Below are 24,042 nucleotides of genomic sequence, written 5' to 3'. Positions count from 1 at the left end.
AAAAGGTAGCAAAAAAGACTGAGATGACAGGTGCCCACCAGTGTGCCTCTGGGTACCTGAGGGAGCCGTGGTGGTTGTAACCAGAGCCCCTGCTCCTGGGCAAGGTATGAGACCCACCTCAAGTCAAAGCCCTCCTAGGGCTTGACCCAAGGATGCTTGCTGGCCCCTGTGCATGAGGGCTTCACCTGACCATGTGCTTCCCACCTGGACTTCTACCTACAGGCCTTACCACAAAGTATTAGGTAATCTTTCTTGTGTGGTTTTCAATTTTTTTTTCTTTGAATCCCATAGTATTTAGACTTCCCTTAATATCCCCAGAATACTGCCTCTGTTTCTCTGTGGGAATCTTTTTTTTTTTTTTTTTTTAATCCTCAATGGTTTAAGAGAAGAAGCTTGGAAACATGAGTGCTAAAAGGATTAAATAAACAGAAGGCAGGGAAAAAAATCATACATTTGTTATAATTTTAAAACCAAGCCATCATAACCAAAGCTTTTGGGCCAGTTTTGGCCATGATTTGGCAACACTGTGGACCCTTCCCGCAGCTGCAGTAGGATCATGGCAGACAGCCTGAACACGGTGGGACAGGAACTGCCTCTCCTCTTCCTCCACAGCGAGAATAAGATACAACATGCTTCTGCTGTTCAGTAGCATTTTGGCATTTACCACTTCATGTATATTATGCATACATACTTCTCCCAGTCTGCTTCAGGGAAGTAGTCCCTTCTACATTAAAGCAGAACAGGACTATAAAAGATGAATGTTACCTCAGCAGAAATTCATCCTGCTTGGTTGAACTGTGTGGCCTTTCTAATCTCCAGAGTACAGATGTTTTTTTTTTCCTTTTTAAAATAGAAATAGGTAAGTTGTATTATTCAAACATGATACCCTACCTTTTTGCTTGAGACAGACTTCTTCAGCAGAATAACATTCAAAGCAAATTCACCTTCTCTGCCCACAAGCAAAATATTCATCAACCCTGCCGTAAACTCCATTTTCAAATACAATGAACGTATACACACTTTTACAGCACTATTGCGTACTACTTCATCTCCTTCCTTCTGAAGACCCTGAAGCATTTTAAAATAACTTGGTCCCATAGCACCCCTGTGAGGTAGGTAAAATATTATTCCCATACATACAGATTGGGAAACTCAGCCACACAGAAGGTAAGTCATGCCCAAGATCACGCAGAGATATGGCAGATATGTGAATAAAACCAAGCTCTCCTGGATCCCTCTCCTATCTGTTAGACATAAGACCATCTTCCCTTCCTTAATTTTACTTTAAAAATAGAGGATGGATGTTAAAACAACAATTTCCTTTTACTGGGCTCTAAGAAGAGCAAACATAAAGGCAGAGATGGATTTTTCATGGTGGTGACTAAGATTTCTCCCATTCTGATAACGCTCCTGGAGCAGAAGTACAGTTGTGGAGCATACCGTTACTCTTTTCACATGCCCCCAGGAATGTAAGAAAACTGCTGAATGAATTATTCTGCTAGCTTTGTCGTTATTGAAAAATAATTGGTTGCACCCTGCCAGTATGAATGCCTTTGCGCTACTGCAGCAACACCAGCAGATGGTCCAGTCTTTCTGCTCACAAATTCCTTGCTTAATCTTCCTGATTATTACAATTTGTGGGTTTTGGTGAAAAACGGACACATTTCTAAATAGCTGTTGTTAGAATAATGAACCACAGGAGACTAAGCAAACCGGGACAGCAGAAGGCGCCCTCGATGCACTGAGTATCTAAAATAAGTGCTCTGATCCACATGATATGTCATCTTTCCATGGAGAAGTACAATACATAGGAAACTAGAAAATGCGTTTTTCTTTTTACAGATTAAAATTTAAAAAGTAAGAAGTCTGTTTTAAGTCACGACTACAGAGAAACTAACTCCCTGTCACCTGATGCAGAACCTCAGCCACTAGGAAATCTGCCATGGATCATAGAGAGGTCAATGCTTGAGTACTTCACTTCTGCAAATATAGAAAGGCTAAAATGCTGCCTTATACCTATTCCTAGAATAGAGACGGATATTGTAAGTTGTCCCTCCTCTGGATTCATGGAACAGATTACCCAGAAAGGGCAACTAGACAGATAGCACAGATGAATTCGTTGTCTTTCCCTCACCAAATCCAAGGTGCTAGCAAAAATGTGTCAGGGTATTGCTACCACAGGTAACCCATCTAATTTGTGCAAACAAACAAATCTTACAGAGAAATTAACAGTGACTGCACAAGTGTATTTTCTGTAAAAAGGTGGCTTTTCCACAACTGGTGTGGCTTAGGCATAATATCACTCAATAGGTGCAAAAACACCCTTCTGTGAATTTTTTTTTTTAATTTCAGCTTACATATTGAATATCTTTCACAGGTAGTTTGACATTAACCGATTCACATACAGCAGTTTGTATTGCAAACGTGCTGCTCGTATCGTAAACGAGGGACTGGAATCTCCTTGCAATGAACACCCTGGAACGATTAATTTGTATATTTATGAGCTTTCCTTATTTGCTACCTTGCAGCTCACTGGTGTAACTGCACCTGGTAAATACCTTTCTCTATGTACAATACAGAGATAATGGATATACGAGCTCCACTGAATCATCAGTAGGTGATCAACAGCCCTGGGTTTAGGCAACTCTAACATGAGGCTCCTCTTCTGTCTCCTGCCCCAGGCTGGTGTATGTTACCGAAGGCTCCAGCTGGCCAGTGGCTGGCAGGTCTACAACAGGTCCTGAAGGGTTTCGAAACTGCTTGTACACTCGAGGATCCTGGGCTACGTAGGTGGATGTGGAAGAGTAGAGCACCAGCCCAACAAGGATAGTGAAGAATGACAACAAGTAAAGTCCTGAAAACTAAGCAGAAATAAAAGTAAAGTCATTAGACACAGCACTGGTTATTCTGAGATCACGAAGACCCACAAATGGGGTAGGCACAGATCCTTGTTTTGGCATGAAAGGCACTGAACAAACCCCTTATCCCTGGAATGTTAATTTTTTATGGGAAAGTCTCTTTGAAAGTTGGTTTGCTCCCATTAACTTCCTTGTCTTCCAAAACCAACAGCTAACCAGTGCCTTCCCATGACCCAGACATCTTAAGAATTGGTCAGTGGGACTTGGGAAAGCTGGGTTCTGGTCACAGATCCAAAGCTGATTTTGTTGTGCTTTTAGGCAAGCCAACTGCTTCTCTGAGTGCAAGTTTCTGTGGCTCCAGCGTGGCGTGGCATGATCTACAGTTGTCTGACAAGTAGTGGACAAATCTGAAGTCAATTACAGCTACACTACACGTCCGCGAAGTATAACATGCCATTGGTAATATAAAAAAGATAATTAAATACGCATTTAAATAATTTAACTAAATATTTAAAACATATATACTTACAAAAGTATTTTAATAAAGATACTTAAAAAGCCCACCTGCAGCTTCTGTTGCTTGTAAACAGAAAGCAGATGCTAGAAGATTAATGTGATTACAGAGAGGATGAACTTCAGCTGTGAAACATGCTCTGGGTTGACCTCAAGAGGTTTGAAAGTACTTATGGAGGGCAGTTAACCAAAAGCTCAAGTACACATACCTTGGCACACAACTCCACTAGATCAGAGTTCAGCGTGAATTTTCTGACATATCCAGACTCAGTGTGCCTGGACTAAAAATACAACCCAAATAATGTTTTTGGCAATATGTTAGTCCTTGCAGATAAAGATAGAGGCAGGGATTTAAAAGTACAGACCACTGGATATTAGCTTCAGATACTGGGTTTCTACTATGAGGGATACAAAAATGGCTTTAAGCCCATATGACTTGTCTCCTGATCCTAGACTTCAAGTTATTTCTTCTTGCATGCTGTGTGTGCAAAGCCACAAAGGGCAAATTGTATAGCCAGCTTGTTGGTGGGGATGTAGAACTGGGGATAAACACACCAGTATTCAGCGTGACTTTAAAAAGCGCCTGTATTCTGCAACTGTCAGGGATCCCTACTTAGGCACCAACAGCTAGCTGCAACCTCTTATTAGCTGCTTCATGAGGTACTTCACTATTTTACAGAAAGGTGTCTGAAAATCTGTTTTTTAATCCTAACTGACTACAGTGCTCTGATGGATGCCTTGTTTCCTTTGCACCATTTTAGCACAGCACAAAGTGGACAGACCAGACTATATTATCTAAGAAGAAGCTTTTTAGCAATTCTGCTTTTTATATTTAAATAAAAAATCATTACAGTGAAAGCAAATTTTACTTTAACTTTGAGGCAATGTTAATCTGTTGTCATTTAAAAGACCTACAGAACCTGTGTCCAACTTCCCGCCTGAGGAAGCACTTGGCTTTTTTAAAGAATCCACAGTATCTTTGAACGCTTTGGGCATATAACCATGGGGCTGTATGGTTTTGTTTCCCACAGCTAGCGTGCACATTTTAGAGGGAAAGCACTGTAATGGGGAAAGCTTAAGATGTGTCAGAAGGCTTACAGGGTAGGAAGAGTTGTGCTTTGCATCAGCTGTTAATTACTTTTTTCCAGGAATGTCACCAGGTCTTCATGTGTCATCTGGCAGTATGATTTGATGTAATCATCCAGCTGTCCCACCAGCCACAAAGAGTGCCGAGCCTCACCCTACATCTGCTGAAGGATTTCCCCATGTGACACAACTCTGAAAGGACTGTTTAGGCTTAGATCTCCCCCATGTGGCAATCAATCCCAAGTCAACAATTTCAAAGCATTTTCCAATTTATTTTTTTCCCCTATTTTCAGTTCAATTTTGCTCTCAGCACTTTCCACACCCCCCCCCCGCCCCCCCCCTTTTCTCTTTGCATGTGAACTTGGGTAATGCTTGGCAGCAGCGGACTTGACTAAGCTGAAGCAAAACTCAGGAGCCAAATGCATCTAGTTTCCCGAACTGGGAACTAGCTCCCTAGTTTCCCACTGTCCCTCCTTCCCACCTTATGCCTGAATTTCTCACCCCAGACAGCCAGCTGGCTTGCTCCACTGTATAACCAGAGTGCCAGCCAGATTTGTGATTGCCTTGTGTCCTGCTGTGAAGGAAGAATCTGTGGGGCTTCCAGCAGCGAAATGTGCCCTTTTTCTTGCTCTAGGAGCTGCCCAGCCAAACCCAATTCTCTTTCGTTTTAGTTCGTGGCTCCAGCTCTACCATATCCCCCTGCTCCTGGCCATGCCTGTCATTCCCTCTCAGCAGCTTCCTTTTGCCTGGCAGTGCCATGGCAGTGTCCCGTCCAGTGGCAGCTCTCCAGCCTGGGAGAAAGGGTTTGGACAAAGCTGGGGGAAATCCAAACAAAGGCCTGTGAATAGTTTGTCTTTGGTATCTATGCACAGCTAGTGCAGAGACCCTGGATCCTGACAGCCCTATAGCAATTCCATCTTTACCTTCCTTAGGAATAAGTTAAGGTTCGGGCTGAATTGTTTTCTATAGCAGGTCTCTGCAGCACTGAAGTAGAAGGGTTGTTAGTAAGGTTAACACAGGAATATACATTGTACGTATACGAGAAATCTCTAGTTTTTGTCAATACTCTGTCAGTTTGACCCAAACTTCCTTGAAATCAATGGGTATCTTCCTCCTCTTAAAATGGCAGTGAATCCAGCAGTGTGATGGGAGGATGCAGACTTAGTTCATCAGATACAAAATTTGTTGTTCACTGTGCTGTGTTCCTCAGAGTCTAGCTGAAATCTTTGTATTTTATTGAAGATAGGATTTCCAGGCACACTCTACTGCTGTATCTACATGTAGGTGTTGGATGTTTTTTTTTTTATCTTGACCTGCAAACCTCATCTGCTGAGATTCACTGATAATAGACAGCAAAAGAGACACGTTCAAAACTGGCAGAAAGAGCTATTCCTAAGAAATGAAGTGAGAGAAGATCATTTTTCATTGCTACTCTCTATGCAACTGCAGTACCAAACTGCAGGCTCTCAGAAAGTGTGTAATTCCTCTCTTTGGCTAAAAAGCTACTTGAGAATGATATTGTGCTTCATTTTTCTGACTTATCTCTCACTTTCTCCAGACACATATTTCCTCTAAGAAAAAATATTTAAAAACTGTTCAGCTTTGTACATCTCTCCAAATCCCACTTCCCTCCATACTAAACAGGATAACTGTAAGCTGTTCAGAGTAACACAGTCAGAAATTGTTTAACTCAGATTAGCGAATGGGTGTCACACACCCTAGAGTAAGCAACCAAAAAAACCCCTATATCATAAAATAATTTTACTATAGGTTTTGTATATACACATACAAGTACATATGTATATAAGCTTGCTTAACATGTAGTTATTGATAGACAAGATAACTGTGGTTAAATCAATGATCTAACACTTGACTCCTGGGATTGATTTTTGGCCTATGAATTTCTTTTGCGAATCAAGATTACTTTAGATGACCCTTCATTTCTTACCCATTTAAAAGAGACAGTAACACTTGGTTACTGAATAAAGATGGATTTACAGAATAAAAATGGGGAATAGGGATATCAGCTTCTGTGGAATAGGCAGAGACCTCATTCGTAGAGAAAAATGAAATGTCTTAGTTACAATAACATTTCAGATTCCATACTGACATGAAAAGCACCTGCCAAAACATACTCAGTAGTCAAATCAAATTGTTAATTTATACTATTAATAATACTAATTATTACTAAGTAATAATAATTAAGAGCCCCACAGGCCTCACCATGGCTGCTTTGCTCTGGGATCTGGATGTCCAGAAATGCTTTCCAAACAGAAAGTATTCAACATAGAACACACGATGATATTTACAAACATTAAAATATTAGGAAAACGTAAAAAACGTCTTCTCTAGACATTATGTGGTACCTGTGTTGAAAATAGCTTGCACTAAACTACCATTGATTTTCAGCATATAAAAAGCGCATTTTAGATGCCTGTCAATTTGAAGATAAACATACAAAGCAAAACCTAGCCAAATGTAACGAGATAACATGGATAACAAGATTTGCTCAGTCTATCAAAACCTGCAGTGATTCTGGGTGAGTTTCTGGTATTTATCTAAGAGATGGTCCTCGGGGACACAGCCTAGCTGCAGGAGCAGGGGTCTTGTTCCTTGCTCCGATATATGCTACTGCAGAACCCCGCCAGAAAACCACTGCAGCAGTAACGTCTAGCTGACCGCAGAAAATATACGTTGAAATCAGACTGACTTTCTGTTATCCACACACAAATTCTTTTACATTAAAAAAGAACATAACCCAAACATATCTGCAGTGTTTTCTTTCTTTTTTTTTTTTTTTTTTTTAAATAAAATACCTTACAGCAGTCTACATACAATTGTGGATGAAGCTTACAAAACCAATTTGAATTTTAGTTCATATACAGTATTTTTGTTCCAAGTGAATCAAAATCAGGCATTTTGGGAGTAAGTCAAGCATCACAAGCTTTCTAAAATAAAAAGCAACATAAAGGCATCTGATGACTTAAAAATTTTAAAAAACTAGAATGAACAATTAAGCCTTTCAAAATTTACTCCCACTATTTCATATCCCCTACTTCTTATTATTTCTCCATACAAAACTTCTCTTTCATATATCCTTAAACCATTATGGCTAAAACACTGCCACTATTTCCACTTGAGATGCTTGTGCGTTGAAGTGATCCAGCTGAAAAGACAGGTACAAAACAAACTTCTTGGTGGGGAGGGAACAGCGCATCTGATTTCATGGTCTTGAATAGTGATAACACAATGAGAGTTGAAGAAAAAAGGAAAGAAAAACTGTACAGAAGGCAGTATATTCATGCCTGGGTCTGGAAAGAGTTGTTCTTCAGTACACAGATCATGAATTTAGAAGGGAAAGCAGGAAGAAAGGGCATGGAATAATCTCTGTATCAGTGCTAGGAAACACTGCACTGACTGACTGACTGCTGCACAGGGAATTTGCAGACAAGTAGTTCTGACTGTCACAGAGGCCCACATCCATGTTACCACTGACACTAGGGCAAAACAATATTCAAAGTGACAAAACCAGACAGATGTGAGTCTGCAGAAAAGCCTACACAGACAAAGAATCTCAGGGATTTGCTAATTTTGGTTTTTCACTCAGCTATTATGATAATGATCATGCCCATTATTACAATGGTTATGAAAATGCAAATTCTCTTTTACTCGGTCCACTGAACTGGAAATAGTCTGCAGGAGCAGACTAGTGGAGTTGCGATGCTCCAACGCCATTTGTATTTCACAACAGCAGCTGTAGATTGAATCTCTTGGTAGGTAATATTAAGCCCAGCTCCTACCCTATGGCAACCTAACTGTGGTTTTTTTTAGTGTCTTTAAAAGGAATTTTTTTGTTATATGACTAACTGAAAATTTAGAATTGTCATGTCTCATATATTCAGTGATGAAGTATGAAATGGAGTAACTACCTTTTCCCCTACCTCATCTAGAAATTTTCCACAATTTGACAAAAATGAATAAAGAAATCAGGTCTATTAATTCAAATTTTAAATCTTAGAGAGAAGCCATCTCCTCAGAATCACACTGATGAAGAGGGACAAAAATGTACGTATCAGGTGGAATTCATTTAGTCCCGTATTTCTGTTGACACCTTCCATGCTCTCCAGACAGGCAGTTCCCACCAATGCCTTATTCCAATCAGTGGGTCTGTGCAGTCTAATGAACCTCTATGTTTTCTGAATTAATTCAGCTTGTCGCATATGCTGCACAGCCAAACAAAGCTAAGGCCAAGAAGGGCTCCTGCACCAACTTATGTCTTTTCCCCCAGGGTAATTTCACACATGACTACCTGAGCAGGCTGAGCTAAGGGAGTTAAAACCAAATTTCTCTCATTATCTTTTATATAGCAAACAGACATTTCCACTCAGTTTGATGAATTGATCGAGAGACTGAGCTTCTTTTCACGCTGTTTTCTATTTTTGCCTCCAATATAGCAAATGAAGTTCACCGTGACCAAGTGCAGAAGTTGCGCTGTGGGATGCACACACTCTTCAGCCAGCAGAAGTACCAGAAAGGGTGGGGGCTCTGAGAGCTATGAATTTGCACAGTGCTTTCACTTGCATAGCTGGATATTACAGACATATTACTTTATTAAAAGGAATGGAAGCCAGCTTCCTAGTCATAGCTTATCATGCTCTCTGGCGACTCCCTCAGCTCAGACCAAAGAGGATCTGGCCGAATTTGTCTTAGGTCAGGACTGTGACTCACTCAAACTATTGCTAACTATTTTTGTCCCAGCCTGTGAGAGAAATGTCTCTGTTTCCCCCTACAGGGGAGGAAGGAATGATCCCTTTGGGATTCAGGGTCTACAATGCTCTTTATTGGGAGAATAATTTGCTGTTTCAACCTCAATTATTGCTGTCTGCCTTCCGGGATGAGCGATAAAGACCTGACCTTTGGCTGATCACTGATCCCAGTTGAGAGCTATGGGCAGAATATTTCCCAGGGATACACAGACATTCTTCCAAAGCTCTAGGCAGGTGATGATACATCTCTGCCATCAACAGAAATTGGGGCTGCCACCACAGTGAAATGCAGTACTTTGTAAAACCCAAATGCACCAAATACCAGGAGGGCTGTTTTGAGTTTTCCGGACTGCGTTCAAACAGATAAAACTCACCCACTTGAATCTTTATACGTCCTGCCAGATCTCTCAGGTCTTTAATCTAGAGATCCCTAAAGGGACCCAAACCATTGAGATATGGTTTAGCATGTCCTCTCAGCTCTCCAACTGCAGAAGCTTGAGTGCCTAAGAAGTGGTGTTGGTTCTTTTGCTGAGAAGGGTACCAAAGAGTGCTGGACAACTTCAGTAACAATGATAACTTCTGGGCAGGGAGTCCATCCAGTAGCAGCAGGATTGCATTATCTTCACACTTTAATGACCTCCAGCTATTTCCAAGGCAAAATGTGAGGATACAGTCTTAAGTGATGACTTAAGGTCTCAGTTCCCTCTGAACTCAGGTGGGATGCAAAGAGAAATTTGTAGCTAATTCTTCCACATCTTTTTTTTTTTCTTTTCTATCCATTGGCAGTAACATAAGAAGTTTTTCACTGGATGAAAGAGACTTGAGCTGCAGGGCATGTCTCAACACACCATTGTTACTCATGCTAGTCAGCACCCAAAGCAAGAAGCATCTGGCCTGCTTCAACAACAGTGAAAACCTGACATCAGCCTCATTGTCATTTGGTCAAAACAAAGAAGCCAAAGGAAGGTTTGCGTTCGACAGTTCATGCATGACAGAAAGGCCATAATCCTCAATTCCTGCTGCCTGCTTGCATCCTCAGTGTGCTCTAACTCGGATGAAATGCTGCCTGTTACTATGGCTTATCAACTCCTGCCTATACTGAATCACAAATGTTGCACAGAAATTGTGATGTGAAGTAATCATATGACACATTTTCTGTATTTTCCAGTTGATTCTCAAAGATCCTGTTCTAGTGCTTGCACGTTTTACTGTACGTAAAACATAGTTGTCCATGGCTTCTGTCATAAAGCAGCACCCTCTTATTCAGCCCTTGCATGGTATTTGCAGGTGGGCACAGTTTAACTGGTAAGACTGTGGTGAGTGGGAAAGCCCTAAGCTCTTAGATGATGAAGTTATCTATATGGGAGAAAACATGAGGAGGGGGTTAACAGAAAACTGTCACCACAAATTCTGTCAAAATTTGTGAAACCTCATAGTTTTCCTGGAATTCACTGGTGTAATAAAACAAACGTATGAATAAAACTGTTAGCATTTAGAGAAAGATCTCCGAGGCTGATGTCGGCAGCTGTAAGGCAAATACTGGTTTTGCACAAATCTGCATTATTTTGTGCCGTTCAGATGGTATCATCAGAAAAATTTCATAATAGGCTGTCCTTTCTAGATATGTGCCTATTAGGGCAAAATGTTTATGTGAAATGGCTTATATCTTCCTTCCCTGGGTGCTGGGAGAGATGGGATTGCTGCTTTCTCTTCTGTTTCTCTTTGTTGCCTCCCCCATCAGATGTGGAGAAAAAATGAGCCTGTACCCCTGCGGTACCAGCAGTCTGTCTAATTAAAAAGTGCAAGGTAGAATGAGTCCTGCAATCTGTTTCAATCTTATCCTTCTTATAAAATAAGATTATCTTATCTTTCCTATAGGAAAGAGATTTTTATGTGAAGTTAAAACCCTTGTATTACCCTCCTCTAATTTCCTGTGAGCATCCTTACCGGGGGATAAGGGGGCTTTGTTTTTGCTTATTTTATATATCAATTACTTGGCAAGAGAGTGGTAAAACAGTTATCCTTTTAAATGTTCTTAATACTAAAAGGAGGAGCACAACAGAAATGCTTATAAAAATAAACACCCTTCTCACTTTTACCTTTCAATATTCTTTGCTGGTTTGCTCTATCAGCTGAAAGTTGCCATGTGCCTTTCTGGTTTTGTGTGTAAGTATATAATACAATAGCAGCTGTCTGCAGTGCTTGATTCTGTATTACTGTGTATGAGGCTAACTGTGTTCAATGTGTTTAAAACCAAGGTTACAATAATTCATTCATCTTGGATCCTTTTTTTATATTTTTCTGATGAATCTAACAATATATTCCTGCAGTAACGCGTTCCCTGAATGGCGTTCTTTTCCCTCAGCCATACAAACAGGGAGCACTCCTCCACTGAGAAACAAGGCATATGCAGCTGCAGTTACCCCTGCCATGAGGGACTATGTAAGATGTCTGGAGGGAGTGTGATATGGCTGGTTTGCACTAGGGTTCTCCATGGACTGGTGCATTTTCTGCAGGCAACACGAGGCCAAACTTCAGAGCTCCAAGAGCTCTCAACTGAGTCAATTCACAAGACAGGCGCACAAGGGAAACAGAATGGAGAGCGTGTGCTAAGCCATCAAATTCTATCCCCCATTACTGTGTAGAGCCAGATCACATATTCCATCCGGCAAATATGCCCTGTCCTCCTGCAATTAGTATAAGGTATTTTGTCCACTCCCCCTAATCCATTTGATGTCTGTTCTGGAACCTCCCTGCTACAATCGCCAAAAAAATCCCCCCAGTTTCTATTCCAAATTTATGCTTTCTCAGTTTCCACCTGTATGTTCTTATGCTGGCATTGGTCTTTAGTTCAAATAATTCTTCTTTCCTCCCTGTGGATTTATAGCTTAATTTATATATGTTGAGGTATCATAGTCCATCCCAGTCCATCAGAAATCAAAGCTATGCTACACACAGCAAACATTTTTTAGGATTTGCACATTCAGTACATTGTTAGCAGACACACGCTTACTCTGTCAAGGCTTTGGAGCAGATGAAAGAAAAAGCTCTGGTGTCCCTCTTGGGCCAACCAAAAATACCACCAATAGTAGAAATAACTAGACTGACCCATTTGGAAATAGCTTTGTCACAACTGTGCTCAAATTCCTCCCATCTGTTGCCACAGACATTACCTCACAGTTTGTGCTTCATAGCATTTCTCAATGTCATTCAGTTCTCACTGCCTGATATTTTAATCCTTTTTCCTACTGATGGTGCCAAAGCTATTACTATACAGTTACTACACAAGACTCGTCTTCAGACCAACTCTTTGAGACCTCCATCAGCAAGCTCCTTCTAGCAACCTGTTTCTCTCTCAGCACATTGCCTTGTCCTTTGTCCTCATTAGCCGGTTTCTTACCTAGCTTTCGATCTTTTCGGTGTTAATCCTGTTTCTTAGCTTAATCGATAATTTCTACACTGCACAGTACAAAAGTCTTACAGATTAGATCTACCATTTGTCTTCTGTCTACAAAAATCTGTTAAATTATCAGACAGACATCAGATTTAAATTGGCATGATTTACTCTTTGTGAACCGGGTTGCATTTTATCCTATTTTCCATGTCCCTAATTATTCCTTCCTGTTGTGTACTTCTGATTTTAGTTTATTGCCCACTCCATACGCAATTCTGCCAACTGTCTATATTCCAAAGCTTGAAAGTATTCAGAATATTGTGTTCTGTTTCTACTTCTGATGTAGTAACTTCCATTTCTATTAATTATTGTGCATTGTCTTAATATTTAACTCTCATCCTTACTGAATGTGACAGAAGGTCCCAATTTTGTTTGGGTGCCAAACTAAAGGTTGTTTAATTTTGGCCTCTGCTGTCTTTTCATAGTGAAACTATTTCTTCTCTTCATATACAAGAACTTTTTGCTGTTTGTTTCACTTTCTTCTTCATTGCCAGGCTTGGTTTATCTTTTATAGCAATTAGACTTTAGTCCTTTTCTTTTTCACCTGTACAGTATCAATTTTCTTTTGTGATTATTCTCTATTCCTTGTTTTCTGTTTGTTTCTAACAATTTTTTTTAAAGGGATGGTTTGTCCAGTTGGATCTGGAGCTCTCCCCTACAAGTTCTCCTCTTGTACTTAAGATAAAAAATCCAGATTACTTTAAGTCAAAGTAATTTCAGATCTCCTTCAGGCCAATTTAAGCCTTTTAAAGACCTTAAAGAGTAGATACTCTTGCTTGCTAAACTTAACACATGCAGGTGGTGGGAATAACTCCAGAAGTTTACTCCAGTTAACCAAGTTGCTTAGCAGCAGTGCTGATGACAAGTATCTATCCCATATCATGGGCTTGAAAGCTTCCAGTTCAGTGGGAAGAAGGAGTTTAGACAAAAAGAAGATGCTTTTTGAAGACTTTCTTGCAGTTAATAAAACACCTTACTGCTTAGATTGAAAGCATGTAGAAGTGATGCCTTCTGACTGATGTCTGCCTGTTGACTCATTCCTTCATTTTAGTAGGAAATAGAACGTAATTTGGATGCTTTAACCCTGTATATCTGTAGCATTTATTGATTTGGCTGGTAAGAGGCACAACTGGAGAAAGCACTTCAAGCCAGTTAGTTAATCAAAACAGATAAATGAATTCATTTCCAATTTTACATATGTTTCTCCCCAGCAGCTCATGGGCCATGTGGATGGCCAGGCATAATTCTTAACACACTTCCTAAATATTCTACCTTCTTTTCTAGTCAATTCTGGAAACAAGGACTTAATTCTGTAAGAAACTGAGCTATTGGACTTAACCCTTAGCATTTGTTTCCAAGATAATTCTGTCTACATCTCTGGGGAGCTTCTAGCCTTTGTTTCCATATGCTAACGTGGAAATAGCACTGAATTTGAAGAATCATAATTCATTATTTTTGTTCTTGGCTGTCTCCTCTGGGTTGCAAATTATTGCTGAGGAATGTAACTTGACACATTCATTGCAATCCCTTGTCTTCAAAAGTATGTGTGACTTGAGAAATGATGAGGTTCTCATTTAATTTTTCCCCCCACACAAATAATTATCAAAGTCAGCCTCTTGGTCTTTGTTTTCATATTCATTTGGAAAAGGTATGTTTTCAGTAAGATCCAGCTTTTAATAGGATGTCTTTGTTATGTTTTTCTGTCTGTGCTTTTTCTTGTAATAAAATACAGTTTTCGTTACACTATTATTTGCTTTCTGCAGTTCATTCAAACCATTGTCTTGTTCTCTGTTGTTATGCATTTGTATTGCTCCACTCCCCCAAATTTCATTTTTTAGCTCATGCTCACCAGCACCTTTAAAACTCATACGGTTTTGTTGAAGGTTTATCATTCGAGAGTTAATTATTTCCAATAAAAGGAAGATTTCTGCTAGTATGTCTGTGCTTTGATATTGGGTAGGAATTATAAGCACTTCACCTTTACCTTCCACAAGGCTCTTCACTACTTTTTCCAAAACACTTTATTTCCTTCAGAGTGCAAGAATTAAACTTCATAATATACTCTGTGGTATATTTAAGAGATCTCTGAACAACTTTTCTCTTATATCGAAACACAAAAATAATTCAAACAAGGTAATTTGAGATAACTGTTATTTGACTCCAAGTGTTCAAAGCCCATTATTATGATACTTGTTTTTTTGCATTTCTTTAAGTTAATAATATCCAACTACTAACTCCAAATGAAAATGATTGATGGATGGAGGCCTATGCTAAATGTAAGGATACCACTACATGGTCCACTAGGTATTGCTGTTGCTTCCCTTTGGCTGTCACAGTGCTCATGTGTCTGGAGAGCTGTTGAGCCTGGGGGCAGAGATGGGGACAGAAGAGACTAGTGGGATCACCTCTTCTGACTGCAAACAGCATTGACTTCAAACTAGATACAAAATGAAACAGCATCCTGAGTTACACACAAGCACCCCCAATTTCCTAATGATTTCTCACTAGTTCCCTGAACAGTGCTCTCCCTCACCTACCCCTGCCAAGAAAGCAATGAAGACTTGGGGATGATGGACTCAGTGTTCTGCAAGGTGTTGAAAACTCAGGTCCCATGACAGTGATGTGAATTACCTTCTTCAAGCAGTCAAAACGTATTCTTCTTTATTATCCATGTTCAACTCATTCTCCAAAGACAACTCTTTGTTCAGGACTTAAGAAAGAGTATTTTATAACAACTGAATGCAATATCAACCCTCAGCGTAACACTGTCCATATAGGGAAATGTCAATATTGGAAACTTACAATCTTCATTTTGTATAAAAAAAACTTAGAGGAAACTAATAGGTTCTATGCGAAGATGTAAAACCTTTGTTCTTTATTTTGTTTGAAAAATAACAAGTTCTCACTATTAGGTAAGTAGACCACTTCCCAGTGCCTTGTAGGTCAGAGCACTTAAGTGGTTCGTTGCAAGCCACTCTGACCATCAATTTAAGTAGACTGCACAGGCAGACACACTGTCTCTCTTCTTTCTCTGGGGACCATCTGTGAACAGGCTGATTTTACACATTTGTTTACTACAGTTAACATTTATGTTCTTTTTTCATTTCATGTATTCTTTTGAATAGTCAATATCCACTAGGCAATTTGCTATCCACTACGACCAAAGGCAGAACTCAGTCACATAGTGGTGCTTTTTTTCCCCGGACTGGTTGGATTGCCAGTATAAACTACTTCCTACTTCAGTCTGAAATTGGTTCTATTTAGTGATTACACGAGTTTCAACTGGCCTCAAACACCTTTTATACAAATGAAAATTTACTTCCATACCTATGCTTTGCAGGTATTTAAAAGGAGTATAAATGTGTCAAATTGAAAAGCGCTTTTGAAATTGCAAACAAATCTTTTACCATTTTAGCACTTAAGCTATGCAGGAAGATGTGATACTGAGACATAAAAAGTTTTGATTCAAAACTTACACACAATAAAAAGGGGAGAGAAATGGAGAAAGAAAATAAATATTATGACCATCTAATCGTTGATACAAAACCCCAAAAAAGAGTTGACAACCAGGTGTGGAGTAGGAAGGCACAGAACAGTGCTGTTGGCAGTAAACCTTGTTAACCTGGCATTCACTAAGAATATTAAGAAATCTAACCTACATAGTTAAGAGAATATAAACCCACGCATAGGTAGGTAGATCAACTCCTGGCTGTTCCCTTGCTGTAATTATGAACTAGTTCCCGGCTAGGAAACCAAAACGTTGCTCTGTAATTAAAGAAAAGAAGAAAATTCCTGAACTGAGATGTGAAGTAGAAACTGAAGCTATTTCAAGAACAGAAATCCTGCGTTTGCTTCTTTTATGAAACACCTAAAGCTGTAGTTTCTAAAACAAAGTATGCTTGCTGGAAACTCTGGCAACCGCTGACTGCAGCTGCCAGTTTATCTCCATGGCAGATGCCTGGAAGCCTTAAAAGCTCCTTCTTGGGGTTCTGGCCTGCCTAATGCAGAACCGAGATTTGTTCTCTGGTTTCCAGAATCTACGAGCTGCATAACTTGTGTTTTCTGGTGCCTGAGATCTTCCACTCCCATAATACCGCACCGCTGCAACCTCTTATGAACAGGCAAAACCACAGTCAGGGCCTGAGAAATGCCAGCCTGTGTTTCCTTGGGAGCGTACCAAAACCAGGATGTTTTCACTTAGCATTTCTGTTTCGATAATTGGTCATTTTCAAAAAAAAAAAAGAAAGTATTTTGCAAGAAAACTCCTAACCACTTCTATTGTGAGCAGCTTTTTAATGAGAAAAAAAAAAATAAAATCCCAAGCTACAAGCCCTGAAAACAACCTACAAAACTTGACATTTGTGATGAGCTAGTGTCTGAAATAAAATTATTGATATTGAGGCTTTCATTGCAACTTCTTCCAAATGAATGCCACCCCTTTTACACTCTTTTTTGATGTCTCCAAAACAGTGAGTATTCATGTTTCACTATTCATGCTTTGCAACTAATGAATCTATTGCAAGATAACACTGCGAAAGCAAGATATATCCTTTTAACAATGCAGTACTTTCAGAAACCTGCCATATCTGTGCTGTGTTGTTAAAGATCTACTGTCAGACTACGCAATATTTTCGTAGGAGTAATTTCATTTTCCAGCTTCTACTCTTTTTTGTCATTTTACTTCATAGCTTTTTTTATTGTACAGTATCTTGCAGCCTCGAAGGGTGAGCAGCTGTGGTCCCTTCTGTCACAGGAATATACATTCCAGTGTGACCAAAGATGCACCTAGCGCCTTTCCACCTGAAGGTAGCTCTTCAAATATAGACACCTAACTATTTTCTAATTGATTATTATTTGGAGGAGGAAATTCAACTAACTAAATTTAAAGAAATGTGAAAAATAATCTTTTAAAATGCCACTCAGATGAAAGGCACGCAGACAGTACAGCTTCATGGGAACAGAATTGTTGAAAGCGAGTCCCACTGTAAGAAATATAGTACTCTGGAAAAGAAAGGGGAACATACGCATAGGTTTCTACACATTACCAATGGCACAAAGAATTAACTAGTAATTTGATTTATCCTCATCCTTTATCAAAGGCTTAGAAGCCTTCACCGGAATAAAGGCCCTGTGAGATTAAATTCTATTCAAACAGAGTCTATGAGTCAAGCAGCTTGCATATCCAATTTAATCAGGAAAATATCCTAAAGTATACAACTGAGGAAGTAATAATGTAAAAAATAGTTGTTTAGCCTGCACTGCCTGCTCTACTAGAAATAATGATGCACCACTGACATCACCACTGTCAAAGTTTAAAATACGTGTCAGTCTCCTAACAGGTGCAAGCAAAGAAAAGGATCTTACTGACTTCAGCTTATATTTGCAGGTAAGTTAAAAAAAAAAAGTGAGAACATCATTGGAAGTATTTTCTCAGCTTGGTCAGATGATTGGGAAAAGTCTCTCAGGTGTTTATGGATGGTTGCCAAGTAAAAATCTAACTAATAAACAAACAATCCTCCCCCAAACCAAACCAGTTCTACCTCCTGCTCCCAAACCACAGACATCATACCCATCCTTCGCTAACAATGAAAAGGACTGTGTGAAGCATATGGAGTCACAATAAGGCATGGTCTTTATCTCCACAGCCATGAAACTGTGAATTTTTAAAAAATATTATTCCCTGAGTGGCAGACTTTCCTAATTAAGGTAAATGAACTGAAGCCCACTGAAGCCAGCAGAAAAGCTCATACTGGCTTCAGCAATTTGGATCAGGGCGGTAAAGTACATGCTTTTAATGGAGGCTCTTAATTCTTCTCCTTTGCTTCCAGAAGAAGAAAGAGCCATTCCCCGTAAGGGCCAAATTTTCATCTAAGTGCAGTCTATGTAAATCCCAAATTCATGGGCATTGCTTAGGATCTGTGCTGGCAAAAATGAAACTGGAACCTATTGCCCCCAACTTGTAACCTCTCTTCTCCATTAGGTTAAAACCACTCTCTTATGGTTTGTGTCTTGAGGTAGTGGGAAGGCTGTCATCTGCTCCCTTCCGTTGGAGGGAATTAGCATTGAAAAGTCATTTTCAGAAGCATCAGCAAGCAAGGTTTCAGCTAGCATAATTTCAGATGTCTAGTGCTTTGAGTATCATGTTCTTCTGTGTAGCCAAGTCCTTTGTCACAGATACTCGCCATGATTCTAAATCAAGATATACAAGTTCCTTGATTTATTATTAAATATATGCATTTTCTTCATTTTGAAATTGCTACTATATCCAGAAATTCTGAATTTTTATAGTTGCATCTTGGATAAAATAATGAATGAATTTGCCAAGGAGAATATAATTGATTGTGCTTGGCTTGCTAAGTAATGGTATAATATAGTATGACTCGACCTGCTGGTGCAGAACACAATCAGTATGCATGCTCTAGCTGGTGGAAAACATAAAATAAACTGCTTAGATTATTTAGTGAGAACCCAATTTGCTTAGAATGACTAAAGAACAACATACGGCTTGCAAATGAAAGGTATGAACTTTAAAAATTCACATAAAAATAAAGCTAAGGCTGAGACTCAATGTAAAAAAGAACACCTCCTAACCTAAAAAATAACTGAAGCTATACATAAGTTCCAAACCTGTACACCTGGAGAGCTGGCCCTGAATCCCCCAGCGCCACTGGTTTCAGCGTATCCATGACAAAGAATGGCTATTGCAGTCTCTGACAGGGCAAGGACAGTCCTGTTACTCAGAACATTGCATTTCCTCCATACTATGCCTAGACATCCCTCTGCACAGCATATCTCACATTTGTATCACATCTTGTTTGGCTCCCAAGCTGTTTACCGTCGTGTAAACCTGTTAGCAACCTGTTAGGTTTTAGGACTCTGATGGCCTTTGTTTTTCAAAGCAGGAATATTGGCAGTGGCCAATATTCAGCTACCAAAGAGGCCAGAAACCTTTTCCCATCCGCTGCAATATTTGGAATCAATTATTGATTACAGAAGAACTAAAAAGAGAGCTTTTATTTTGGGGATGCAGATAATTTTAAGAATGATGCACTACAATCTAGTAATCTCAAATTGAAAGTCATAAATCATTATATTTTAATGCAATAACACCTTGAACAATTACCATCTTGAATTACAACTATGTCACCAGAGTTGGGTCAAGTTGACCTGCTTTATTTCTAGCTTCTACAGGCCTGGGAACTGTTCAACACACTACAACGATATGTGCATATGGGGTAAGAATATAAATGCAGCTGTTTATAAACTGTCCCGCGTGTCATGATGTTGCAAGTCTGTATTATAAAAAAAATGAAATGCTAACAACTCAAAACACTTCAAGCACGACCTTCCCCTCAGTTTTGTTTCAGAGGCTCTAAAGCCCAGTTACACTATTTTCCTGCATTTTCCATGGATTTTCATAAATTTACTGCTCTAGGTGCAATAAACCTGTCTGGTGATAAAAGTAGCAGCACAGGGAAAAAATCATAACTGTTTCTTGAAAGCCTCATGAAATTATATTCTGCAAGGGGCACTAAATTGCTCAGTTGCTCCTAATTCAGCATAAAACCATTTGCTTCCCAGTGAAGTGGGGCTTCGCCCATTGGCCAGTGGAGCAATACGTGGAATGAGATGTGTATCTGAAGGAGACGTACAGCTGGGCTGGGAAAGAAATGGCATTTTAGAAGCTAGAAAACAAACAAGAGTACACAGTCTTAGGAGGGGAATTAATTTAGATCATTTAATGTTAACATATTAGACTTCATTGTTGAGTGCAAGTTGCACATTTCACAGTTCTAATTCCTCATATAAAACAACACCTGATAGTAAACCAGAAAGAAAAGGAGGAGGTGGTCTGACCAAGGATAAAAACATGGTAACTAAAGAAGTAACCAGATAATTAAGTGGGCTTTTAAATCTAGTTGTTCTGTGAATATAGCCTCTCTTTTCAAATTTCCTCTGCAACGTAAGTTTGAAGGGCACGAAAGGAGACACTGACAGCTCAGGAAGTTAACGCTACATTTCAGGTAAAGGCCGTTCCACAAAGTCCTGACAAAGGTCCTCTCCCTGTCAGCACTTCAGCTGGGAAGAACAAAGAAGAGACACACATGAGTTACATGGATTGCAGGATGAGTGCAAACCACAGAGGAAAAGCAGTGATGAAAAAAGTAAATACAATCTTACTATTTAGGGGGTAACATGTTTCCTGAAGAAACCGAGAGAAAAGAGCATTGTACCATATGCTAGAGGGATCCTTCCTGCTTCTCAAGTTGAAGGGACTATCTCAGGAAGGATGAAATACAACTAGATAAGGTGCAGGGAAGGACAGAGAGGTGCTCAGGCAAACAGGTGAGAGTGTGGCTTGCTCTGACTAGTGAACTAGGGCCTGAGAGAGGATATGGTTGCTCTGTTGATACACCAATGGAGCAGAATGCCAAGGAGACGGGGGCACTCTTCATGCTAAGGGATACTCTTGGCAGAACAAGTGGATCAAAACCGGCCACAAGTAAATTTATTCTGGAAATACGGTTTCTAACTTTTGGAGCAGTGATGTTCTGAAGCAGTATCCCAAAGAGAGCAGAGGAGGTGAAAGACCTAAAGAGGCTGAAGTAAGAGTTTGATAAGAGTTTCTGAAGAAGATTGCGTGATACGGTTAACCATAGGAGAATGAGATTTTCAGTTTTCTAATCAGACGAGTAAGGCGCAGAGGGGACCACCAGCTACTTCAGAGGTGGAACTCAACTCTCTTGTCAGGACAGACGATGAGACCTGGCTTTCAACCAGGAAACTTTTCAGTTCTGAGCCTTCTCCTCCTGAGCACTTTTTTCATTATGGGTCTTAAAGGGAGCTGAACCTTTGAACTTTCACTGTCTCGTTCAGATTCATTTAGGTACCCTTAGCATCACAAAATCTGGTTTGCATTGGTTAGCTACTCAGTATTTTAAGGCTTTCATTTGCCTAACACTTCTCTGGTCCACCATTTTGGTTACCAAGTAACCTCCCTCTTATGCATAAATGATGCTACAAAGCCTATGGCACCCTGATGCCACTTTCATATGACAGACACTGTGAAGGATACTTGTGAATAATGAAGTGCCATTCCCTGCAACTGGAGACCAAATGTGTGCCTCTGCAATACAGTCTTGCAAATATTAGAGGACCTGAGAGACAAAAGTTTAATTTCAACACAGATCTGCTGCACATTTTGGCATTTATACTAACAGGCAAGCCATTGGTTTGGCTGACAAGAAAGGTATAATTCATGGACAATTACGAGTAATAAATTCAGAATCAGCATGAATGAAACAACCTTGTTACCAGGCAAAAAATTTCTATGGGATTTTTGGAAGAGTCCTTCCCTTCATGCTGCCACCCTGGGTCTGGTCACAGCAGTTAAAAGTGAACTCTGATAAGTAAAATGAAATAAGTAAAATGAAATAAGTAATACAGTTGCTGGTGAACAGGTACTCAAATATTAAAACTTGTAATAACCAGACCAAATGAGCTCTCTTTAAGAACTGGAAATCATAAAATAAAACTGGTTTTGGTGTGGGAAGCCTGAAGTACATATTACAAAACCCCTTTTGCTGTGTACATCTAGCAAAGCTTGGAGACTTCTTTTGTTACTTTGTTCTGCATTGGTATTTCTTCAGACTTACAGCTATTACCCAAATATATATCTCATTTCTACATACCTTGTAGTGGAAGAGGAATAATCCACAGAAGAGACTGTATAGGTCAGCTGTGAGCAGGGAGAGGTTGACGGCAGTAGCACTGGTTTTCTTTATGACCACTGGCATAAAGCTGTAGAGGCCAAACATACAGGCACTAAAGCCAACATACAGCAAACCTGCAGAAGAGAAACAAGACGCAAAGTGACCTTCCATAGCCTGCAGAAACCACTTGTGTTGGGAGGAAGAAGGCTGTGTTTTTAGAGAAGGGTGAAGAACGATTTTCAAAAAAACCATGGGTTCAAATTATTAAGATGCACATATATATACAGATTAAGAGCATCATTCTAAATACATATGAAAATCAGTAAAAACCATACCTACCCAGCAGTGGACACAAGGTCTGCTCTTTGTGGTCCCCATAATAGCAGTGCTGTTTTAAATTGGTGTCTTATATTACTAGTGAATACCTCATGTCCATAAATTAGGATGAAACGATGCATTTGGACACATCAAATCTAGTCTCTTAAGGAGCTGAATGTCACCAACACCAACTGAGTTCACCTGAGTTGGGTGGAGCAGACAATATTTTCTGGGAACGGACCCAAAAAATGAATGCAAAAGTATTTGCAGAGGAGTTAATAAGCCAATGGATGAATGCATAAGGACAGCACTCAAGTGACAGAGGTCGTAGTCCTATTTTGCCACCAAACCTGATAAATAACTTCACAGTTTTGTGCTTCCGTTCCTCTACCACTTTTTGTTTGCATTCCTTACTAAAACTTTCCAGAGCTAGGACTATTTCTTGATACATGTTTACAGAGTGCCTCACACAAATTAGATTGTTAGACACTAATATAATAAAAATACAGTAAAGTAAAAACCTAACTTAATTAAAAAACCTAAATAACTTACTGGGAAAGAATTCATTACTTCAGTTATTACTTGATAAATCCCAAGGCACATTAATCAATATGAAGATAAAACAGCAAACACTACACTCATCTGCTCTCATGCAAATGATATTTCTTAGGCCACCGTATGCTGCAGAATTCCCAGCTGATATTTGCACGAGCCTAAATTTAGACTAACGCCAGCTCTTCAGAGCATGTTGTTATTGACTAAAAGTTGCAGAAAATCTGATTGCCAAAGTCCTGAAAGGAAACAGAAGGGGTGGGGTGGGGTGGGGAAGCCCATATGATTTGTATCTGCTTGTGGATCCACTTAGTTAAAAACTCTTTAGGAAAGCTAGCTAAAGGACAAAATCAGCTGTGATAGTTTGAGTCCCTTAGAAGCATCTGAACTGAAGTGTACCTTCATCTGAAACAAATATAGCAGTCAAAAAATGTCAGTGTCTGTATATTAATTGTTATGGCATAATAAATTTGAATTTATATTCAGAATATGGATAATCGTGGTAAGAATTGCTTTTAATAACAGGTAGCAAACTTTTAACATTGCATTGTATATGGGTAACAATGGAATCAGTCTTTGGCAGTGCTTGAAAGAGTTGCTTTATGCAAACTCTGCAACTCCTCAGTAGTAGGCAAACGACTGCATCAAATGGAGCATAGTTTTGATCAATGAGAAATTGTTTGCATACATGAGCATTAAGTCAGCTTTTCTTCCAGGCTTAATCAAGAGCATGTCAGGTGCAAAAGCCATTCTGGACACAAAGTCAGCATTCTTAAAGTACA

The 24,042-nt window shown here is 39.6% G+C and overlaps 1 protein-coding gene across 1 annotated transcript in view; it reads right to left on the bottom strand.

Moving 5' to 3' along the window:
• Nucleotides 1–366: 366 nt before the first annotated feature.
• SLC35F1 (solute carrier family 35 member F1) overlaps nucleotides 367–24,042 on the bottom strand; it is a 248,668-nt gene continuing 224,992 nt past the window's right edge. The window contains exons 7-8 of the mRNA XM_075087513.1: nucleotides 22,370–22,524; nucleotides 367–2,861 (exon numbers count right to left, since the gene is read on the bottom strand). Coding sequence (XP_074943614.1) covers nucleotides 2,637–2,861; nucleotides 22,370–22,524 — 380 coding nt within the window. The 3' untranslated portion in view covers nucleotides 367–2,636. The remainder of the gene's footprint in view (nucleotides 2,862–22,369; nucleotides 22,525–24,042) is intronic.

This window comes from Phalacrocorax aristotelis, chromosome 3 (assembly GCF_949628215.1).
Source record: "Phalacrocorax aristotelis chromosome 3, bGulAri2.1, whole genome shotgun sequence".
In the NCBI taxonomy this organism is placed as follows: Eukaryota; Metazoa; Chordata; class Aves; order Suliformes; family Phalacrocoracidae; genus Phalacrocorax; species Phalacrocorax aristotelis.
This window is presented reverse-complemented; position numbering and strand designations above follow the sequence as displayed.